The sequence below is a fragment of the Bactrocera latifrons genome, unplaced genomic scaffold (assembly GCF_001853355.1).
Source record: "Bactrocera latifrons isolate USDA-ARS-PBARC rearing strain unplaced genomic scaffold, ASM185335v1 scaffold_316, whole genome shotgun sequence".
Lineage (NCBI taxonomy): Eukaryota > Metazoa > Arthropoda > Insecta > Diptera > Tephritidae > Bactrocera > Bactrocera latifrons.
Window position 1 is genome coordinate 243323 of NW_017536808.1, and position 23331 is coordinate 266653.

A 23331-nucleotide genomic window follows, 5' to 3' on the forward strand; every position below is an offset into this window, starting at 1 on the left:
CGCGTTTTCTGTAGACTGATTCGAATTTTCCATCTTCAAGCATGGCGAACCATAGTAAAGGCAGTAAGCAGCCCGTCGTAACTCCGACACAACGACACGGCCAAAAGGATATTTCAGAGAGCCAGCTTTTCCGAGCGACTCCCACACAATGTCAACGTGCTGGTATTGGTGAGTGTTGACTCCATCGTGCGGTTACCACCCTTATAAGCATTTCCTTTCGCAAGCGTCTAAGTGCCTCCACGATAGCTCGTTTGCTGCAAGAGCGCACGGCGTTGCTTGTGACTATCAACAAGCTAAGCACCTACAAAGTGCTTCATACTTACATATAAAGTCCATTCAATTCGCTCATTTGTTACTGTCGTATTTACTTTCGCTCTCAAAGACAAGAGCAAAAAACGCAAAAAAGGACTTGGAGTACACGAGTGTGTGTGCGCTTGTTCATATTATACCTGTATTTATTTGTTTTGCGGTTTCGACATTTCTTTCGCATGTTATAAGGGGACGATGGACAGTATTCGCATGGAGAGTAGATTACTGCCTCCAAAAGAGTAACCCTTTAAAAGGTTACTTTGAGAATAGTGACTCTATGGTGTCGATAAGTAGTCTCGCCATASATATTTGATAATCAATGCTCTGACACATATTTCCGCCAAATAAWTGAAATCTGTCTAATAATCACTCCATCTTTTGATCAACTGCTGATTATCTGCCGCAGGAAAACCCAAGGAAGGCCAATTGCCTGGGAAATTTTCTATCTGAAATAAAATTTTACCTCCTTCAAWAGCTTGCCGGAGTAACTACAATCTTACCTCTTCAGAGCTGCTTCAAACTTTCGACTCCGTAGAGTGAGTCCTCTTTGGACAATTAGGACAATTTGTAAAATATTTAAATTACAAACAAATAAAATTATTTTATAGTATATATAATATGTTGACTTGCGTACTAGATTATTTACACTTGTATATATGTACAAATATCTACATATGGATAAAATCATCAGGAAGAGTCATAGTATGTAGAGCACCACCAAAAAGCGCTGGAGAACACGAGTCAATTTTATAATTGCAATGCGCCTGCGCGCTCACATTCCAGCGCCGAAGTTAACACAATATGAGAAACACTGTTATACGCACACACATAGATAGAGATCATACACAATTCAAACAGCACGGGGATGTAGGTATGTATGTGTTCGACACAACTACTGCACCCTGTATAATCTGTCTGTTTACAAGCGCTTGCTGTTTTTTATCAGCGAAAATGATGAAGACAACGCCATTAACAAGGCCAAACACAATTTGACTAGTTGTTGTTATTGTTGATAGTCTGTTGCGCGCTAAACAAATTGAGTCCAGTGTGGGATGTCTTGTCTGTTGTTGACTGCTTCGTTGACCGGTAAATTGTAAATGGGTTAGAAAATKTTTGTGTGKGAGTGTGTGTGTGTGAATGTATGCCACATACATACATTTGTGGAGGTGTTTATGTCTACACACGAACAGCAATTAAGTAGTCAAAACGTTAGGAGCTGTGAGTTGCTATTTTCATTTCAATCAAAATAATAAAAAAGGAATTTTTAAATTTAGCTGTTTAGATTTAAAATTGAATTGAATTTAATTATATTCCTGGCGCCAGTTACCATCGAAACACACATTTGAACGCTGCACTATAAAAAATCAGGCCTCCCATTTTAATCAATCATGATTGTTTCCACGTCACACTCCTTTCCCACTCACTATTAGAAGAAATTCAGCATTTTGAAGCTTTTCTGTGTTGCTTTTGGGCGGGCAACGTGTCGAGCGGAAAGAGAGTGGACTTGGGGTTCCTAAGCGGCGATGAGGGTGTGTGTCGCAGGGCATTCAAATGATTGCCGGAAATTGTCGGGCAATGTACGCAATGCAAATCGTGCCTCAACAGTGGTGGAACCGTTTGAGAAACTTTATGAGCCATTGCGTTCGACTTCGACTTTTTAAAATTCACTCAAATTTGTGCTTGGCACGAAATATTCAAATATTTTTGCGTTATTTAGTTTATTGTAGTTTTTAATACGAAAATAGCAGTATATTGTCATGAAAGCAAAAAGAATTTGCAACAACAAAAATAATGCCAAATAAAAATGTGAAAGTAATGAGAATCACAAAACTGAAGGAAATTTATTGCTTAGATGGAATAAATGAGGTTGGTTTAGGGGTGACATACGCACACACACACTTTCATACATTGTGATTGAGCACGCAAAAATGCAAAGTTTTACATTTCATTTCAGGTTTTTATTAAATAAATCGATTGCGTATGATTATGCATAAACTTGTATGGACTTATGCTATTTGCTTTGTCTAAGCAAGAAGAAAATACATTTTGATACGAAAGTATTGCATTTTCTTAAATTTGCATTTACTTAAATTTGCATTTACTACTACCTACTATAAATATGTATGTATGTGATACATAAATACTTTGAGTTTCACTTTTTGCGTTGCCGCATAGCCAGCAACTCTTTATACTGCTCGATAGATCCATCCTCGTGCTTGGAGGCGTAACTTGGACTCGGCTTTTCTTTCTCGTCGGCAACTTTTACACGCTCCGTATCCTTTTTGGAACGTTTGGACTTCTTGATATTGTCACGCACACGTTTRCCAAGGCGCGATGTCGCCAACACTTTGCTTACTTTAGAACTCTTCAAATAGCGCGAATGCCACGACTAAAACAAAAATAAAAAATAAAATATGACAAACAATAATTGAAAAGTACATATCATATATAATAATATTGAATGATGTACCTCGGAACTAGTTTTTTCTTGTTCATCCTCCTCGCTCGAATCTAGTGATATTACGTCAGCATCCTGCTCTTCATTGACTGTGTTGGCTTTGTTTGGTGAAGTTGCAAAGGACGATTTTGTGTTTGTGTCTTCTTCCAGATGCTCAATCATCTCTTCTTCAAGATCACCACCTTCGAGCGAGATGACGTCATCATTGCCATCGTCCTCATCTTCGAGACTAGGTGCTAAGTTTTGTTCCTCCTTTTTCGGCAGTTCAGCATTTGTGGTCGCAATGTTTGCTTCGGTTGAGATAGCTGCAGAATCAKGTACTTTTTCTCCCACTTCCCCAGCGTTATGGTTTTCTGATTTATTTGTTTCAGCCGTTACGTCATCAATTTTTTGTAGTTTCGTTGCAGACTCCGTATTCTCAGTGGCCGATGAACCCACACTGGGTTCATTAGCTTCCATATGATCGTCTTGTTGATCATTTTCCGTTTGACTTTCAATCAGTTCACCTTCTTCTGGTTCCGTTAGTTTWCGTTCTCGCGAAGTTGCATTAACAACCTTATTTTCTGTGCCGTTTTTAACACACCCAACTGGTGTTGTTTTCTTTTTATCTTTCTCATTGTGCTCGCCGTCCGAACTGTCACTGATGAATAAAGTTTCTGGCTCTGGAATTATTGGTATAACATCTGGTGTTGGCGAACGGGACTTTGTCTCTGCTTTCACATCTTTAGCAACAGTCAGGGATTCTTTATTTTTACATTTATTTTCAGATTCGCTAACCCCGGATTCGGGCTCCTGGTTGCTGACGCGATAATTTCTCTTCATTTTAGTTGTTTTTGTTGTTTGGGAYTCATCTTCTTTGCTCTTTACTTTCACATTTGATATACTAGGCGTTTTAGTATCAGSCCTAGCAGTTTCTTTGATCGCCTTCGAAGAGGAAGTTTGCGATTTCTCAGCATCTTTACTTTTCTCGCTAGATTTACGTCTACGTTTACGTTTATGCTCCTTTGGAGTGGTTCCGTTTGTGGATTTGAGGCCGCTCTTTTTTCCATCTCTCTTCTCGGGATCAGAGTCTAATTCGATTTTTGTTACTGGCTCAAGCGCTAGTTGCGAGCGTATGGCCCTCGCACGGGCTTGCAATTCCAGAAGCTCCAACACGCTTATTTGTCCATTATCTGCAAATTAAAGTATTGCCAGGATTAAAAGAATGCAAGCAAAAAAAAGGTATTGTAAAAATAATGCTTTCGTTGTGATGAACCAAACTTTATTAAAACCYATTKTAAGTTTATTACTTAAAAATATATTTATTCTTCGTACATAAACTCGAGTGTTTCACTCAATATTGTTTGACTTTTTCTGTCACTTCTTAAATTTTGTTTTGTGATACTTACTTTCATCTTTTTCGGCAGRATTTTTTGTTGATTTTTTGGTATTGTTTTTAGCGTCCGATGCGTTCGACTTTTTCTTTCCTAAAATAAAATATTTGCTGGTTAAATTGGAAAGTATTATATACATATATACTTATAAATTTTTTTTATGAAAGATGGAATACGCTCTTGAGGACCGTGAACGCGATGCCGTCACTTCCCAAGTGGGTGAGGAGGAGGAAGACAATGAGCGAGAATTTAGGGTGCTCTTAAATGATAATCAAAGTTTAATGAAGCGTTTGGAAGAGTTCAAACGCGCATGTGACGAACATGAAAAGCATGCACGAAAGCGTTGCAAGCGTCGCTATTACAATCTTGGTTTGATGGCGCGCATCGTAATGGAAACCACAGACGACGAACTCAGGAGTYTGTTGAAGAACGGTGCACGCACATTTCTCATTGACACTGTGACTAGTAARCGCAACGAATTTGAGCAATTGCTCATTCGCTCTAAAACCATAATTGATAAATTTCAAGAGGAAGAACACAGAATTCGCATTCCAATTGGGATAGCATTGCAGTTCCAGGGTGACTGCTGTCGTATTGGACGTTTGCGAAACAATTGTTCGGTGCTTTTACATCGGGGCGATATTATGACGCTAACTCTGGATGAAGCTTACCGATATTCAAGCTTTCGAGAGATTGCCTTTGTCTTAAATTTGAAATATTATTTTAAATCATTAAAGCTTGATGATATTTTCCTGCTCGGAAATGAGGTAAAAGGCAAGATAGTCAAAAAACTTAAAAACAATATAGCGCTGGTAATTGAAGATGCTGGCATAATTAATTCGTATGAATATATCGAGCTACCAAATCAATGTTACTCATTGTCCAACGAAACCTTCCCCGACTTATTTATGAACGACCTTCAGTTGGCCGCCCTATCAAAAGCCGACTTCATCGTATTGCCACGCATCCGCTGTAAGCCATTCCTTCGTACGTTACGTAACAGTTTAAAAGACGAGTATAATTTCAAATTAATTGGCACAATCGATCTAGAATTTATCAGTACAAAAATGCTCGATTTAATGGGCATCGTTAAATTACTGGATTATGTTTGGATACAAGACATGTTCTGTGCCAGCACTTCCATGCAAAATCATATAATTAACGATTTAATACCGTTGGCGAAATGTTTGAAAAAGCCTATTATAGGAACAATACCATTGGAACGTTGTAGTGACTTCAAACGATTTGAAAATCATGATTTTCTYTGGCGTATCGATACGATGTTTATACAGAAGAGTAGTTGGTGCAACAAATATCCACTGATAGTGAAAAAATTGTTGCCTCTGAAGGATTTCCACAAAGCTGTTGTAGAGAATTCCACGGCTTTGAAGAATATTCTCTCCTCTTATCAAAGCATAGTTAATTTCATAATACGGACAATCACCTCAGTGGAGTGCCAAGCGATTGTTATGCATAGTAAATGCGAAACGGCTGCTGTGGCGCTGGGACGTGTAGAAATTTACTGTCCCGTCTTAATGATGTTGCCTTTAGAAARTATGGAGGAAAACGAATTTGAATGCAAGTTGAAATTGGCAAAGGCACTGAACTTGCGACGGAACTTGCGTGGTATTCTCTACACTAAAGAAATGAATGAGGCGAATCTCAGCCCAATTGAATATGGCATCGAATTTGGGCGCGTTAGTGGCTTATTGGAAACCGGTGATTTTGTAATTACACTGGAAGTCTGCAAGGAAGATGAAGACGACGTACAGTATGGTGTTAACGAGGACGTAGTTATACTTCGAGCTTTCTATTTGCCCCCAATACCTATTGGTGAAAAATTTAAATACAGTTAAACATAATAAAAATTTACAAAGTTACAAAATTAAACCGAAATAGTATATCTTTTCATACGGGTAAATATGTACATAGCTTACCGGCATTGGAAGATGTACCTTCGATTTCACTATCTGAAGAGATTTCTTCAAGTGAGATGTGTTCTGCAATTATTAATAATATAGATTTACAAATGAAATCCATACTAACTTGGTTCAACATACCTTCTTGGTGTTCTACATCAGAATCGCCGGATGATTCTGTATCCGAGGGGCACTTTGTAGCATTAATTATGGATAACAACCGTTTGGTAGATATACCTAATAATTCATTAAAGCAAAGCTCCTCAATTTCATCCATACTTTTTTTCTAAGTAAATTTGATGCCATTACAAAATATTTGCAATATAAAAAGCATTTAGTACCTTTAAGAAATCTGGAGCTAGATTGGTTATTGTTTTCGGTTTAAGTGATCCAAAGATTTGTTTTACTAATTCAAGCCGGTCGTCAATGTAGTGCGACATGGGGTGAAGGGAGCGATCTTCTTCAGTTTTTTCCTTCTTTACTTTAATCGGCTTTGGAATTTTACCAGTCTTGGTTTTCTTCTTAGCTTTATGCATTTTTAAGTGRATTGACTTCTTTTCTAATTTAAAAGAATATATTACTTTTGTAAATACTCAATAAGTCAGCTGTGCTGAACTAGGGTGGCCCATTCCTTTTACAAAAATCAGAGATGCATTAAGACATGGCACTGGACGAAACTGTCATAATCTCCACTTCAATCATTCATTCATTTATTCATTAAACTTCATAAAACTAACTATACACGTTACACTTGTGTTTTCGATCGATACGAATTTTTTTCGCTATACAGCACATAGATCCATTTTACGTTCATCTTTCAATTGAATTGTACTTTTACAATTTTGGTATAAATTTATTATAGATGAATTTTCATGCGTTTTATTTCATGTGTAAAATAAATTATGCCAACTTATTTTCTTTTCGTTTAATTCATACTTTAACATTTTACTTTTTGATTTTCATACATGGCATAATTGATCTTAAAAAATCGAAAAAATTGCTGAAAATCCTCTCAATATTGAGTTATTGTAAATAATTTAATAAGATTTACCATTTTCATAAATCATTTATAGATAATTTAAAAAAAAATATTAAGTTACGGAATTAATCATACCTGTTAAATCTGTTATACATTTAAACAGCTGATTTTTGGTGATTTAGTATTCCGCCATCAAGCATTTGTTCAAAGTTGGCAAAGTTTCTAAATAATATTATTGAATAATAAAATAGTTATTTATTTTTATAAGGTAAGCTGTTTTAATAATTTTGAATTCCGTTATAGTTTTCATAGTTAATGCATAAGTGTCATTACCCTTTTCGGCTAATTGTGCTTACTTATTTGACAGCTATGAGTTTGTGCTGTCAGCTGTGAAGTTAGTCAATTCGCGACTGTCAAAATGGTCACTAAAATTTCATGGTGATGTTGTTAATTTATAAATCTGATTACCTTATAAAAGCTAACCTACTAGTTAACAAACGTTATGCCACATAAAAATTAGTTATGTTGCAAATAAAAATATTATTATAAATATAATATAATAGTAGTGAAAGTGTAAGTGTTTAAAAGACTGTGATTTCGTAATTGAAGGAATACTTCACGAAGCGCCCTGCCGCTTTTTAACTTCAGTGCAATGACCACACATAACAGTGATGAGCAGAATACTACACTGGACCTGTCTAGCAGCAGCAGCAATGATAGTAAAACAAGTCTTAATTCAAAGGAGCTGCGCCATAACGACGATGGCACGTTGTTTTTTAAGAAGGTCGGCAGTGCCCTTTTCTATGGAATGGCATCCTTCATGATAACCGTTGTGAATAAAACAGTTCTTACATCGTATCATTTTCCATCATTTTTGTTCCTAAGTTTGGGCCAGTTGTTAGCTAGTATTGTGGTACTTGGACTTGGTCGGAAGTTAAAGTTCGTATCGTATCCTCCACTAAAACGAAATACGTTTATGAAAATTTTTCCATTGCCATTAATATTTCTTGGAAACATGATGTTTGGCTTAGGTGGCACAAAAGAACTTAGCTTGCCCATGTTTGCCGCACTACGTCGTTTTTCAATATTAATGACGATGTTACTGGAATTAAAAATATTGGGAGTGCGACCTTCATTTGCTGTACAAGTTAGYGTATATGCCATGATAGCTGGTGCCCTGCTGGCTGCTTCGGATGATCTGTCATTCAACATGAGGGGATATACCTTCGTAATGATAACYAATGCGCTTACTGCATCGAATGGAGTGTATGTTAAAAAGAAGCTGGACACTTCGGAAATTGGAAAATATGGACTAATGTTTTACAACTCACTATTTATGGTTATACCTGCACTGCTTGTTACATATGTTACTGGAGATYTGGATAAATCGGTAGCCTACAATCAATGGCAAAATCCTTACTTTGTCATACAATTCCTAATGAGTTGCTTTATGGGTTTCATTCTATCATACAGTACAATACTTTGTACGCAATACAATTCCGCGCTTACAACAACAATTGTTGGCTGCTTAAAGAACATATGTGTAACATATCTGGGCATGTTCATCGGCGGCGACTACATCTTCTCATGGCTAAATTGTATAGGAATTAATATCAGTGTATTTGCTAGTTTGCTATACACATACATTACGTTCAGGCGGAAGCAAGCACCTGATAAGGAACTATTAATACCAACAACAAGAGGAATAGCAGTGTAGTATACTAAGAAATTTACTTGTAGATAAGTATTAGATGTATAAAAAGTATTTGGCGACACATTCTACATGGAAAACGTGCATTATCTCTCAAAAATATATGTACGCACATATGTGAGTAGGTATTTGCATTCGGAAGCTTATACTAGAGTAGAGGAAAACGAAACTAAACGCCAAAAGTTATTTCACGTCAAAAATGTAGAGAGGAAAACAAAGCGTTTGTACGAAGTAAATACTAGGATGGGGCATTAAAAATATGCGTGTATATTTAATAAATTATAAGTAACAGTAGCCATGTACGTAATATTATTACTTTTAGTTTTTAAAAAATTGCCAAAGCCATAGTTATACTTTGATATGTGTAGCATTGAATTTTATGTTCCGATTTAGGGGAGGTAGCAATTTATTTGTAAATAAGTTGTGGGTGTTAAAAATTGCATGCAACTAAAGTGTCATAGTCACTAGCTCGACAATGGGCAATGTATGTAATTTTGCTGTTGATTTAAGTAACAACATGATATAAAAAAATTATAAAAGATTTATTTTAGTCAAACTAAATTTGTTTGTGATTTTGTATATCTAAAATAAATATATAACTCATACATATTTTACTAAAAGAAAATAATGTGTTTTAATATTACGTAAGTGAACATACACAAATACATATGTGTATGGAACATTAGAGTCACCCTAACGGATCGGAATGCCCTTCCAATTTTAAATACATTASATATTTAAAAAACGCTTGTAGATAAACTAGAATTAATTTGATAAATTTTAAACACTTCCAGCTGTATGTGTGTGTAATTAGTTGATTAACGTAAAATTCTTCATTAGCACGGAGTTTCGTATATAAGCTTAAAAATTTGCCAGCAATTAGTAGCCATCGACTTCAACTTGTCTTACATTTGCTGAGCTGTCTTATCATTAGCGTAAGTTGTATATGCCAATGTTAATGTTTACTTGCTTTTGAGTTGCTTACTATATAAACTATATATGTGTATGCATGTATATATGTATGTATTAAAGCATTTAAGTTGTTTGCATTACTGTGTATGCACGATATGGGAATAAACCAAGTCATGTCGCAGATAAAATATATTTTCAATGCTAACCAACATGCGACCTAATATGAACATACATACAGAGAGCTTCTTCTTTGAAATAACCCTAAGTAAGTAATTTGCTGCAATTAGTAGAAACAAGAGTTCTTTCCCAAAAAGCAGAATTAAAATTTTGAAACCAAACCGTGAAGTATTTTTGTACAAACATATACGCATGTACATATGTATGTATGTATATGTATGTAATTTTAAGTTGTTTATGTATGCACCTGAATCTAAAAACTATACGCATGCGTAAATGTCATTTTACCCGTAGGTATAAGGGCCTGCGTGTTAGGATTTAGCGGGCAAGTTAAAGTCGACTTTAGTCAACAAACTTAAATATTAAATATTTTAGCTAATAAATATTAACATTTAAGTAATAACAATTGTTAATGAGCGATGTCAATCTGAACATTATGGTGAAGTTAGCTTAGAAGTACGAAGTTTTTTGAAGTTTTTTTAAATTTGTTTTCGTTCATACACACTTGTCATGTACATATATACACCACGGTACACACCTAAGTGCATACAAACGTATGGGCTTAATTGTTTTTATAACYCGCAAATTGAGTTCATTGTACCCAAAAAATAATCCCACAGATCCATGCTGTAAAAAAGAGTATACATGTRTATGTATATGTATTTGTTTATMTTACCTAAGTTGAATAGTTCTGTGAAGTGATGAATGCACATACATATATACATATACGAGAAACACCTATGATAGCCTTCAAACTCGCTGAGAAATGACGAATCATTTTATATTCTTGTAATATATTTTATCTATGGATATATGTATGTATGTACAACATGTATACATACATATGTATTTATGTATTTATTTACGTAATTGAAATTATCAAAAACGTATTGATATTATAAYACTAACCTTGTAATTTTAATTAATTCGAAATACATTACATATGTACACATGTATGTATGTACATTGTTGTTGAGGTAATTCTTATTTCTTCATAATTGTATGTACCATATATAAAATAGATATAGTATATACATTTGTATATGTATATTAGATAACTGTATCCTTTACTGCATAATGCTTTTAATTTCAATATTCTTAGTTTTGAAAATTGTATAATAATCGTATTCTTCGTGAAAAAACTCTAAATATAAAAACAACATTTTTAAGACGAATTTAGTTTGCACAATTGTTCAAAAGGCAATTATCTGGCATTGAAACTACATACATACATACACATATAATTTTTTATTTGACTAGCGTCCAAAACGCTTTGCTTGCATATGTGCAAATTTTTTAGTTTTATATAAATACTTATGTACATGTGTATATACAGATATGAACCTACTTAGGCATATATGATTTATTATACATATAAGCATATTTTTCGAGCTCTGTGAAGCTTTTGAGAAAACAATAACTGAAATAGCAGTGACGTCGCTTTATTGAAGGCTTTGAAGTGGCTATATAAATAAAACAAAAATTAAATTTAATAACATGTTTGTTAAATTAACAAAGTAAAGATGTAAGATTTGAACTACGGTAGGTAAATGATAAAAATACTTTTCATCTCACATTTTGTGTATGTATATTTGTTTGAAAATTTCAATAAGTCTGTAAACTATCGGTATATTTATCGAAATCGTATTATAATTGATTATTACAGCTTGTAATAATAATGCGGAAATACAAATCCTCTTGCTTCACAACTATTACTCATCATTTGCAACGCTTATAAATAAAAATTAAATACAGTATATAAGGGATAAGGGAAAGTGTAAAAATATTTTTGAGCCTATGAATACATACATATGGATATGTATATTTTGTAGATTTTTACCAAAATAATATTTGTCTTGAAATGGAAGCCAATCAGCAGATAATGCTTTACCGTTCTATCTATTTGCGTCTGTGTGTATGTATGTATCTTGGTTGATAATTATGGGAAGTCCATGATCTTTCAGTTGATATACTGTGAACATACATGTGTTTATACATAAGAAAATGGAATATATCAGTGATATCTGACGCTCTATTAAGCAGACATCTCGACACGAACATTACTCCGTTCCCACGACAGCCGGGTCTACGAAAACCGGAACGGACCCGGATTTTTATCCGGCCAAGGACTGKCAACTCGGCAGAATTCTGCCGTTACAACAACAACAACAACACAAACATTACTGCATTTTGGTCCGTCTCAATATTTTTTAAGTTTATTAAGGACAATCTACTAAGCACACAGAAATACTGGTCCTGCGGATACTGGATTATGAGCGATTTCACTGTATATGTACATATCCATATATGAAAGTTATTTTGTAGGCACAGGTTTGAAAATTAAAAAAAAACTGCTATCTTAACACTTTTACTAAAGGCTATTTTGATGAATATGCAGATAAGATATATTTAGAATTGATAGTAATGAATCCAATTGAAAATTATTTATTTTGTAATACTTCGTTAATTAGTGTATTTTATTGAAAAATKTATACGTTTATCATTAGCTGAATTATTCACATCGAAAATAATGCAGACCGTTCGTTCAAATCTGTTAACTCGCTTATTTCGGGGTCCTCTTATATGTCGATATGTCACAGCCACAGCAGAAAGCAACAATAYAGGTACCGAAAACAGGGATAGTCCACCTGGTAATGACACACACTTGGATGAGTTTACCAAAGAGTTTCTTAAAAATCGCATAGAAATGTCGCCTTTTCAGAGGATACTACTCGGCGCGGGTTCATCAATTGCCGCCTTAATTGATCCACGAAGGTGAATCAATAAGTTGCACATGTAGCTTATTTCTCTAATGTCTTAGTTCACCCTCATAGACATGACATGATCGCCGCTTTGGGGGAAACCACCGGCGAATCGACCTTGMGGAATATCTTACACATAATGGAACTCACTGCTGAGGGTGAACGCATACTGAAACAGAAGCCACGTATAAACACGCATGCCGTAGATATGAACCATTTACGTACCTTAGGAGAGAATACTCTKGGTCGGGTCTACGTAAAGTTCTTGGATGACAATGTAAATTTAACAATTATAAACACTATATCAGTTAATGCTATGGACGTGAATAATTAATCGTTAACTTTTACAGAAAGTAACACCCGACTCGCGTATGGAAGTACGTTTCATTGCTGATCCAATGTTGGCATATGTGATGACACGCTACCGCGAGTGTCATGACCTGGTGCACACAGTGCTGGGAATGCCTACCAATATGCTGGGTGAAGTAGCCGTTAAGTGGGTAGAGGCGTTGAATAACGGGCTGCCTATGTGTTATGGGGGTGCAATATTTGGGGCCATGCGTCTACGTCCTAAGTAAATATAAACGTGTATCATGTAAATTATGAATAATGAAAATTTCGAAATTATTTTCTCAACTTATAGACAACGGAAGGAGTATGTTTCTCGTTATTTGCCTTGGGCTCTGGAAAATGGAAAGAAAATGCAACCATTAATGCCTGTATTTTGGGAAGAACGCTGGGAGCAAGATATAGGGGAGCTTCGTAAAGAATTAAATATAACGATCTTAGAATTATGAACCCAAGTCGTAACATGTGGACTTGTTAAACATTATGATTTTATTTCTTTTTAATAACTCAATAAATAAACTGAAATTCACTAATGTACATATACATATGTACATATATAATATTCGAACGAACAAATAACAGATCAAGAAAAGTTTTATCATTTTCGAATTTAGTGCAACGATCGCAAAGCAAATGAAAGCGGCAACACTGTCCGAAGATCATCAATTGTTGATGATGTGTTTGACATTTCTCGCCGTTGTGTTGGTTGGTAAATATTAATATTCTTTATTTTATGGGTCTTTGATGTTTTGTTTGCATTAAGTTTAAAAATTCTCCACGCATTGTTATATTGAAAGGCGGCTTATTTTTTAGTTAGATTAATTTACACAATTTAAAATGTCGAACAAATTCGACGGCTTCAGTCAGGATGAGATAAAGAAAGTTTCTGGAGGTTCCACTAGCAGAAGTAATCAAGGCCAGCAAATAGCGGATGAAAGTAAGTATTATTTGCATGTATGGAGTAATACTGTAGACGTAAGAATATATAAGTATACATACCATCTTTCATACAAGTTAAATTAATTTAAATGAATAATTATTATTTATTTATTATTACATATAACAGTAAGGCCAGCATTTCGTGGGCAGCATGGAGGTATAAGACGTATGCCTGAGAAGTGGACAAGATCAGTTGAATCTCAAAGGAAAGAGATGAAAAGTTCTCAGTCATCGAAATCTGTGTCTACGGGTTTACTAAGTAATAAACCAGAAACAAATATTGTAACGGTAAATGATACCTTGGAAGACATCAACCTTGATGGCAGCATGTCCAAATCAATTGAGGAAGCGCTGTTCTACCAACCCATCTGTAARCTAGCTGTAAAGTCAAACGGTGCAAGCAACAATCTCCATACCACAGAATCAGATGAATCTTCAATACTGAAGCTGCCAACAGGAGATAATAATGTATCTTCCACATCTACAAATGAGGCAAATGATTCTTCAATACTTCCAACAGCCCAAGAGTCAAAAGTCTCTAAACCCACTGTGGACCAGCTGAACACCGATTCTCCCTTTAGAGGAATGTCTCTGAGAGAATTTGAAACGCAGCGTAAATTGATCGAGGAGCAAAATAAACAAAAGAAGGAGCTATTGTACAAAGCTATAGAATTACAGTAAATATAGATTTGCAAAGTATGTGAAACAAGTTTCAAATTGTTAAATCCTTTATTTTACAGCTCACAAAAAACTGCTGCGGAGGCACGGAAAATTTCTGAAATCAAAGATGAACTTGCCAAATTGGACAATGACCTAGCTCTTGATGTGTCAATACTGCGCAAGCAAATTGATAATGCCTGTATCTATTTTTCGCAAGTCGAGTATGTATAAATTTTCTTATATTTGATTCTAATACAGAAGTGTACATTTATAGGAAACAGTATATCAAAATAGAGGCTCAATTCTTGAAAGCAAAAATAGATTTGCATAAYGCGGCAGAGAAAAAGGAATTGCTTACCGAACATTTATGTACCGTAATTGCTCATAATGAAGATCGCAAAGCGCAAAAGCTCTCGGAACTTATGCAAAAAGTTGGTTTAACCGAAACGGGAGACTTGGACGTAGGAACTAAATATRCAACGAATGGTGAAAATCATGCATGTCAAGAGAAGTAAAATTTCATAAAATGATGTAATATATTTCAAGAACTAACTACTTATATATTTACAATAATTTTTTACTAGTATATATACAAATGTGTAACTTTTAAAATAATTCAAAAGTTTAAATWTCATACTTTGTATTGAACAAAATGTAGACAATATATTATCCATAATTAGATGTATATATATTAAAAGTTGTTATGTATTTATTAACGATGGAAACAATTTCCATATGCCAATATTCGAAATAAAACCATATTATGTCCATTCGGATAGATAACAATAAATWATCAATTTCTGTATGAAATTGAAAATAAAAATGATTTGGAATAGAAACGGACGATAGTGAAATATACGAAACAAAACTTAAAAGTACTTCACATTATTTGGCAACTATGTCGGWTATTTATATTGGCATCGACAACTCTAAATTCAATCAAAACAATGAAAGTGTGAGGTTAGTTTCGATTACTTTATTTTGATGTGATTTTAAAGAAGGCATATATAAGTTAGAAAATGAGAGTGATTTTAAAGTAAGACAAATTTTTTTATTACAAGGCAATAAAAATGGCAGGTCGAGGACGAGGCAAAACTGGCTCACTTACTCAAGAGCAATTGCAGACTTTAGGTTGTATAGGCAAGGATATTCCACAAGTGCAGACGGCGCCTCCGCCTACATTTCCTCCACTTATGTCTAAACCGGTTAAACTTGAGGTAAATAAATTATTAGCCGCATTGTATGTAGCTTATGGTTGATTCTAACTATATTTTATTATAGACTACAGCGGCACAAAATTATCAAATACTTTGGAGGGAGGCTTATCTTAATCATATGCGCGATTCCCCCTATTTCCTTGCTCCTAAAATCCCAAATGCAAATAGTACTTTACAAAGCTATTCTGACCAATGGGCGGTAAGCTTATGACATTCTATTTACATACAATATCCATATTAACATTTAATTATTGCAGAGCGCGGTTGAAAATGCTAAAACKAAAACTAAAGCGGATTTTATTTGGCAAATGATGCCAACTGAATTACATATTACACAGAAAAAACGTCGTGTTGCAGGAGGCGATAAAATTGTTTCCAAAAAGCCTAGAAATATTGACGATCACCTAAAAGTTCTGGAGGAAAAAGAACGCAATGAGGACGAAAAAGATATCACAAAAGCTTCTTCAGACTCCGAACACGAAGAGGAGGAAGTGCGTCGTAAAGACAAAAAACGAATAAAACCGAATTTGACATCTTATATATTTTCTAGGAAGCGCCCGCAGACGAAGAGATGGATGACGAAAACGATTATGGTAAYAGTTATTTCGATAATGGTGAATCATATAATGAAGAAGATGACAATCTTGATGATGGTCCTGTTTATTAAAGAAAAAKTACATTTTTTACACATCACATTGACTTTTATTTTTTTCTCAACATTAAGATTTTCACTTAAGCAACTCTTCGTCGGTTACATTAGCCTTATTTTAATGCACGCCTATAATAAGTCACATATTACATGGAATTAGGCTATATAACTCTCTAGTCAAGCGATTCTGGTGCTTTGCTGTTGAATTCGATAATTCCAGATGTCTTAACCTGATATAAAAAAAAAATTAAGATCATGCTTCCGAAATATACTGTGTCTACTTACGAAACCAATGGTGCCCGCTAAGAGAAGAACTCCACTGACTAACCACGCATTGTACTTGGCGTTCTGGCGGGAGTATTGCTCTTTCCAATCACCTTCTGGCACGGGCATATCATTTAAGGTAGTWTGTTGATGATGACCACCATGGTATGCTGCACGCGACAGAGCTCCGGCTAAAATAATAAAATGAATTACTTATTTACTTTGCTCAACTTTGTTCGTAGAACTTTTTCACTGGTGGAAAAGAAGTGAAAAAGGTTATGTAATGACCACTAGGGTTATTAGAAATAGAATTTTTGTGTAAGTGTATTTACCGTTTTTAACCAAAAGTCCTTGTYTCAAAATGTGTTGCACCAACATATTTGTAGATTGATTTATTTCTGTTGAAATAAAAATATTATGTCTAAAKATCAGAATAATTTATTATTTTCTAGTTCGCACTCACGTCAGTTGTTAGCTCGATGAAAAAACTGCAAGAAAAATGTATTGGAATATTTGACATTTATATCTTCGAAGATTACTTTTCGATGTCGAGAGATTATTTCGAAACTCGGCACCACATAAATATACTACATTTTTATTAAAATTAACATATATTATTATTGAAGCTAGTCCTTATCAAAATTTATATAAACTCATTATTTCAGTTAATTATATTTTACAAATAATTCTTATATTGGAATATGTAAAATATTTGAATATCGAATGCTTCATCAYAATTCATTTAAATAATTTTCCAACACTTTTATCGCAGCTATCAGCTGGTGGCTTTGGCATTCGAAGCTGTCATCAATTGGTATTTTGCTAATAGGGCGTCGAATRTAGAGATTAGAAATTTTCTTGTAATTTCAATGATATTGCATAGTTTTTAACTTTTGTATAGAAAATTGGGAGGCGTTTTTAGTATTTATAATGCTGACTACTTTGGCAAATATAAAACACATTCTCCAAAAAGAGCTCTTCAATGGAAGTGGCGAGCGAGTGTTGTCTGTGGTAACGGTGACAAAAACATTTAAAAAGAAGAAGGCTTGTTATTTATGTATCGTAACCACTCCGCCTCCTGTGCCCGTAGTTACTGTATGCATAGTGAAGCAGTCCGAGCAAAGAGAAGGCGAGTATAAAAAGAAACGTACCTGGCAGTTGGAGGAGATTAAATGGGTGGATGGCCGCAATGAGCAGTTTGAAACACATGAGTTTGATATACAAGTTGAAAAAACATATAAATGGTATGCCTTAAATTTGCACGAACGCCAAAATTTTCTTGCTGTGCTATACAAACAAATACAAAAATATGTGAGAGCCCAACGAGCAGAATTTCGAAATGTGCCCAATGCGTGGCTAAACGACAAATCACCAGAAAAATTAGCTGCTGGGCGAGGTGCCGAACAAAAAACTATTCAAGATACAGATGACGAAGAAGAAGCGCAAGAATTTACCGCACTTACGGATAAAGAAGCTACTGAATTGGGAAAGTTGTTTTCTGAATGTGACTTTGCAGTGAAGGATGCGGAGCAGCTTATTGAAAAMTTGTCTAAAGAACTTCATGATTTAGACGGGGTACGTAAAAAATATTTATTTATCTTCGCTGTGGTTATAATATTAATTATTTTCTAGGCAAACATTCAAAGTGTATTGGCATCTGAAAAGCAAGTATTTGCTTTAATGGAGCACATTGATAAAGCCATCGCTGAAGCTGATAGTTTTGAGAAACGTTTGGACTCATATGAAGAGATTTTAGGACATGTAAAGGAGACCATGGAGAAGATTGGTGGTAAAAATGCTATGATAGAAATYGCGAACAACAACAACATAAAATTGATGAAAGAATTAAATAAAGTAATTGTAAGTTATTTGTTGTTGAAATAGAACCAAAGTTTTAAAAGCAAAAATTAATAAAACTGTAACAGTCTCAGTTGGATTTGCCACACATACATCAACAGGCGCTGGATGAACCCGATTTGAAAACGGTTGGCGGTAGAAAAGCTGCCATTGCTGCCGCACAAAGTTTACAACAAGCMATGAACAGTGACATTGACCCAACTTTGCTGCGTCTAGAAGCAGTTCAGGATCAACGTAAACGATTTGAAAAATGGAAAGCAAAGTTCTCGGGAATTGTTAGTCGCTTTATGAACAATTTGTTTATACATTTGGGAAATGAGATGGGGGATAATACGACAATGAGTACTGAGCTTGTACTACCCAACCATCTATCGGTACATCGTGAGCTAACGCCCTACACAGAGCTTATGCATTGGGCAAAGGCTATGGACCGCAAAACTTATGATGGCTTAACGCGCGTCTATACCACATCGTTAAGTAAGATTTATGAACGTGATATCAGAAACTTTTTTTCCTTGGTATGTCAGTTATTCTGTCTACAAATTATCGAATAATTAGTGAAATTTCATGTAGGCTAAACTACAAATATCCGAAAAATTGCGTACATCTCGTGAAGACCTTGATACATCAGCTTCTTCGAAAAAATCCGCTATATCCGCAGCACCTTACGGTACTTTGGGTGTAAATCGTGACCAATGGGGGCCAGGAGTGGAGAATGCAGATCGCGAACGCTTTGACTCCGTACTCGAAAAAGTGTTGGCGGAACTGGAGCCAGTCGCGCTACAAGAGCAGATGTTCTGCATAAACTTCTTCCAAATGGACGTAATTAGCCCAACATCGAAGAATACTCAAACCACCTTGGAAGTTTTAGAAAAAAGCACWGACTCCGTGAGCCTTCTGACTTCACCCACATCGGCAGGTGGAGGAGGCGATGCAAGTGGTAAGTGCTTTGACTTATTCTCATTGTTCATATTTAATGTTCTTGCTGTAGGATTTCCACAGAAGAAAATAGATCGCCAAATAAACGAAGAAGTCCGCAAATTGATGATCGCTTTATTTGGTTGCCTAGAGCCAGAGCTGGTGAGCTTTATACAAAGCTTTGAACGCATTGATAGTTTGTACGTCTTCTTATTAAATTCAAAGTGTTGAATATTAATTTCACTCGTGCATTTATTTGTAGCTATTCACTTTACGTGCTCGTACGCCTAACGCAGCACGTCATGTCCGCCCAGGATACACATTCCTTCCTCAGTATGACCTTCGCCTCGGCGCTGGTTCAAGTAAAACGAAACTTTGACCGATTTATGCAGCAACAACTTCTGTCGATCAAAGAAGCTAAAGTGCCTAAGCGTTCCAAGTGTGGCATCTTGCCATACGTAGAGAATTTCGAGTATTTCGCACAAACTTCCGAGGGCATTTTCCGAAAATCGGATCGTCGCRCTGATATGGAAAAGTGGTATTTACAGTTGGTGAATTCCATTTTTGAAAGCATCAGTGTGCATGCGCAAGAGCACCCGAAAACGCCGTCGCAAGTCGTGCGCATGGAAAACTACCACCACATGTACTCGTTACTGGCGCAGCTAAAGGTGCCCGGTCTGGATGCAATGAAGAAGGAAGCCAAAATGCGTTATACTGATGCGCTGAAAGTTTATGTCATACAATATTTTGGTCGTCCRCTGGAAAAACTAAACGTAAATTACTGAATTCTATTACTGCAACCACTGAATTGTATATATTCACACAAATCCATTTATTTTCAGCTCTTCTTTGAAGGTGTCCAACAAAAGGTGGCTCAAGGTGTCAAAGAGACGGAGATCAGCTACCAAATGGTGTTCTCTAAGCAAGAATTGCGCAAAGTTATCAGCCAGTATCCAGCTCGTGAGGTTAAGAAAGGTTTAGAGAATCTCTACAAAAAAGTGGAAAAACACCTCTGCGAGGAGGAGAATCTGCTGCAAGTAGTTTGGCACGCCATGCAAGAGGAGTTCATTGCGCAGTACAATTTTTTGGAAGAACGCATACAGAAATGYTACGCGGGAGCGATGATTACCTTAGAATTCAACATACAAGATATATTGAACTTCTTCTCGGACATAGCACGTTCGCATTGAATTCGCGTTGTGGTAGAGACCTTTGTTTGCAGATACCGAGTATTTCGTTATTTTTTGTGGAACGAAAGCCACTTTCAAATATTTTTATGAGTATTGTGTATTATTATTATTATTACGAATGTAAAGCTTAGCTTTGTGCATAATAAATTATTTCTAAGTGCAATAGAGCAAACACATATAATATTAATATGAATATATCACTCTGATATTGTACATATGTGTTTAAGTGGTTATGTGGTTAAATGTGCATTGTGGTTGCGAATTGGATTTTTTTTTTTAAAGATCGTGTGTTTTTTCTGTCATCACAACAAGCTTGAGAATCTCTGGAGGCGATCACATTTGTGGCGCTCAAAACATGCCCGTCTCAAAAACACACTCAAAAGAGCGCCCAATATCGTGGAGCAGCAGCAGTGATAAAAAAGCTGCTCACTCACTCAGCCCCGTTGGTACTCGTGTAGCAGCTCTGCTCACCTGCGCGCTTAACACGCCGAAAGTGRTTTCGCTGTCTCGTTGAGCGGCTGAGCGGCTGGAAGTGAGCCCCACCGGCGTGTTCTGCTTCAGTGCGATTCTGAGTGTTCAAACGTTAAGTCGAGTTGGCGAAGTTTGCGCGCGTGTGTGTGTGTGCCGTTGTGTTTTTATTTACAAACAAAAATTATTGCTTTCCAAAGTTTAACATTTGCATTTGACACCTCTTTTGCCAACAATTGCTGCATTGGCATTGTTGTTGTCACCAATGCCGTTTGATTTGCAGCAGCCTTTTTTGTTAGTGAGCGCATACTTACATATGTACATTCATATGGAAATATGAGCGTTTGAATATGCAATTTTGAAAAAAAAAAAAAAAAACGAATAGCAGCTAAAATGAAGCGTCAAAATTGAGACGGGCCAACGCTTCGGTCCTATACTTTTACCAAAGTGAAGTCAGAATATTTTAGCAAGTGGCAGCGGTGAAGAGGAAAACTAATAATAAATAAGAATCAGTGAATCAGTGGAGTAATAAAAAATCGCCAAGCAGCAGTAATAATAAAAATATTAAATAAATTACAACAACGAATGCGAGTTCGAGTGAAATTGCTTTTGCGCGTTGAACGTGAATGTGCGGTTGATCGCATGTTGTTGGAGTCGCGTTAATTCAGTGACTACATGACTGGAAGGCCTTTGCTATCCTGCTTGAGGCAAACAGAATCATTGCAGGCGAAAACAACGAACCAATAAAAGGTAAAAGGGAGGCGCCAAGACGGCGGACATTGCTTTTATTGCGGGGTCAACCAAGTAATTGCGAGTCGTTCATGTATACATTAATATACATATGTACATTTATAAACCCTAAGCTGTGTGAGTATATGGTCTTGTAAAGAGCGGCGAGTCCGCACCAGCTCAGTAGTGATGGTAGAGGAAATCTCCCTAAAACATAAAACATGTTCGACTCGTTTTGCGATTTATTTTGGATCTTGCAACGGTTTCACGTTTGGCTGTGCGCACTTTTACTGCACTTGCGGTAGGGTGCTCATTTTATACAATAGATGCCAAACAATCTTTGTTTTTGTTGCAGCGGCAGAAAACATTCCTGAAGTAATTACGAGGGACAGTGCCGAGTTGACAGTATTCGACTGGATAAAAATCCGGGTTCATTGCGGTTACTTACATATATCCGACTAGTTAGGGATGCATGGTATGGGATCCCGCAATGACTGCTCCAATGCCTTCCGGTGTTTTCGAGCCATCAGCATAGCACTGGATAGTGCTGCCCGTCAGTAGAAAGTCGAGCGTGGAATCACTCCACTTCGCCTTACTGCCGAGAGTAACTTTAAGCTTCTTTGTGAAGTTTAACTTCATCATAACGCCAGATCTTGGAAGCAGTGCTAGTGGTGTGTCTTTCCCTAAAGCCTTTGTTTGGTGAGACGACAGTATCTTCTCTTTGCCAAGCCCCTCTACTGCCATGAACAACATGGCATGCTTCGTTGCCTATTTGATCGCTTGACACAGCGTTGTGAGCTCCAGCATGACTTCAAGTGCTGTGGTTCGGCAAGTGCGCTTTGCCCCCGAAGCACAGACGCAGGCGAGTCCTTGCAGCTTCGATATTTGAAGGCCCACCGATGATTGTGTTTCCTTCCATGTCCAAGCAACCGCTCCATTATCGGATCGGACAAAACCATCAATGTTTTTTGAATCATCATGTACGCATAGTAGTGTTGAAAATTGACCAGGGTACTGTGAGAGATTAAAAAACTGTTTTTGTAACAATTTGATCATAAAACTGTCTAACAATTAGTGCACACGTTAACCCTTAAGGGCTAAAATTTCAACTCCAGTAATGTGTTAGACCAAACGGGCCACTCTATTGCAACTATTAAAAGTAGTACATGTATGTATATATAGAGTCGATATACGCGTCTCCATTTGTAAGATTCTCCAACCAATATTCTTAAAAACAACAAACATGGGTGCATTAAATTACACATGTTAATGGCGTATATTGGGCTCCTACTTGTTTTCCCGTACACATTGATATACATAAGATTACATAAGTACATATGTATGTATGTATGTGCAGAAAATTCGTGCATTATTAACTTTTGAAGAACCTTTCTCTCGTTTGCATTGATTGCTGAGGATAAGTGTTTCTGATGGTTGGCTGTAAAGTTGTTGAATGGTTACCATTCGCCTTACTGTTTTCCCGGATACCAAC

At 36.1% G+C, this 23331-nt stretch overlaps 9 protein-coding genes across 12 annotated transcripts in view; 7 read left to right on the forward strand and 2 right to left on the reverse strand.

The window, feature by feature from the left end:
* Window positions 1-2245: 2245 nt before the first annotated feature.
* Window positions 2246-6679, reverse strand: LOC108970938 (glutamic acid-rich protein). The gene is made up of 6 exons (XM_018936670.1): window positions 6401-6679; window positions 6201-6345; window positions 6078-6140; window positions 4156-4233; window positions 2780-3939; window positions 2246-2698 (listed from the first exon to the last, which is right to left on the reverse strand). Exons 1-6 carry the CDS (start codon window positions 6593-6595, stop codon window positions 2462-2464), a joined length of 1878 nt encoding a protein of 625 aa, XP_018792215.1. The 5' UTR covers window positions 6596-6679; the 3' UTR covers window positions 2246-2461.
* Window positions 4242-6036, forward strand: LOC108970939. Its single transcript, XM_018936671.1, has one exon. The coding sequence runs from the start codon at window positions 4308-4310 to the stop codon at window positions 5994-5996; it is 1689 nt and encodes a 562-aa protein (XP_018792216.1). The 5' UTR covers window positions 4242-4307; the 3' UTR covers window positions 5997-6036.
* Window positions 6680-7217: 538 nt separating the features above from the next.
* On the forward strand, window positions 7218-13481 carry LOC108970926 (ubiquinone biosynthesis protein COQ4 homolog, mitochondrial). Of its 2 annotated transcripts, none has more exons than XM_018936652.1 (5): window positions 7218-7306; window positions 12346-12613; window positions 12673-12877; window positions 12951-13174; window positions 13244-13481. In XM_018936652.1, the coding sequence occupies exons 2-5, from the start codon at window positions 12369-12371 to the stop codon at window positions 13395-13397; spliced, it is 828 nt and encodes a 275-aa protein (XP_018792197.1). In that variant the 5' UTR covers window positions 7218-7306; window positions 12346-12368; the 3' UTR covers window positions 13398-13481. The 2 variants fall into 2 exon arrangements, with proteins under 2 accessions (XP_018792197.1, XP_018792199.1); XM_018936654.1 differs by lacking the exon at window positions 7218-7306 and adding an exon at window positions 9350-9684.
* Window positions 7448-9336, forward strand: LOC108970923 (UDP-sugar transporter UST74c). Its single transcript, XM_018936649.1, has one exon. The coding sequence runs from the start codon at window positions 7691-7693 to the stop codon at window positions 8753-8755; it is 1065 nt and encodes a 354-aa protein (XP_018792194.1). The 5' UTR covers window positions 7448-7690; the 3' UTR covers window positions 8756-9336.
* Window positions 13482-13566: 85 nt separating the features above from the next.
* On the forward strand, window positions 13567-15337 carry LOC108970925 (RAB6-interacting golgin). 2 transcript variants are annotated; one of them, XM_018936650.1, is made up of 5 exons: window positions 13567-13657; window positions 13762-13885; window positions 14015-14564; window positions 14628-14768; window positions 14822-15337. In XM_018936650.1, the coding sequence occupies exons 2-5, from the start codon at window positions 13786-13788 to the stop codon at window positions 15060-15062; spliced, it is 1032 nt and encodes a 343-aa protein (XP_018792195.1). In that variant the 5' UTR covers window positions 13567-13657; window positions 13762-13785; the 3' UTR covers window positions 15063-15337. The 2 variants fall into 2 exon arrangements, with proteins under 2 accessions (XP_018792195.1, XP_018792196.1); XM_018936651.1 differs by having other exon boundaries at window positions 13605-13653.
* A 161-nt stretch (window positions 15338-15498) lies between these two features.
* On the forward strand, window positions 15499-16457 carry LOC108970927 (DNA-directed RNA polymerase III subunit RPC7-like). Its single transcript, XM_018936655.1, has 4 exons — window positions 15499-15764; window positions 15829-15963; window positions 16022-16255; window positions 16315-16457. Exons 1-4 carry the CDS (start codon window positions 15618-15620, stop codon window positions 16429-16431), a joined length of 633 nt encoding a protein of 210 aa, XP_018792200.1. The 5' UTR covers window positions 15499-15617; the 3' UTR covers window positions 16432-16457.
* On the reverse strand, window positions 16444-17179 carry LOC108970928. Of its 2 annotated transcripts, XM_018936656.1 has the most exons (4): window positions 17141-17179; window positions 17010-17075; window positions 16699-16868; window positions 16444-16643 (listed from the first exon to the last, which is right to left on the reverse strand). In XM_018936656.1, the coding sequence occupies exons 2-4, from the start codon at window positions 17053-17055 to the stop codon at window positions 16587-16589; spliced, it is 273 nt and encodes a 90-aa protein (XP_018792201.1). In that variant the 5' UTR covers window positions 17056-17075; window positions 17141-17179; the 3' UTR covers window positions 16444-16586. The 2 variants fall into 2 exon arrangements, with proteins under 2 accessions (XP_018792201.1, XP_018792202.1); XM_018936657.1 differs by lacking the exon at window positions 17141-17179 and having other exon boundaries at window positions 17010-17134.
* Window positions 17180-17497: 318 nt separating this feature from the next.
* LOC108970936 (exocyst complex component 1) lies at window positions 17498-20820 on the forward strand. The gene is made up of 7 exons (XM_018936666.1): window positions 17498-18252; window positions 18310-18537; window positions 18603-19052; window positions 19108-19474; window positions 19526-19652; window positions 19715-20225; window positions 20295-20820. Exons 1-7 carry the CDS (start codon window positions 17608-17610, stop codon window positions 20640-20642), a joined length of 2676 nt encoding a protein of 891 aa, XP_018792211.1. The 5' UTR covers window positions 17498-17607; the 3' UTR covers window positions 20643-20820.
* A 356-nt stretch (window positions 20821-21176) lies between these two features.
* Window positions 21177-23331, forward strand: part of LOC108970937 — a 35899-nt gene continuing 33744 nt past the window's right edge. Inside the window, exon 1 of the mRNA XM_018936667.1 lies at window positions 21177-21860. The gene's annotated coding sequence lies outside the window, so the exon portion shown is untranslated. The remainder of the gene's footprint in view (window positions 21861-23331) is intronic.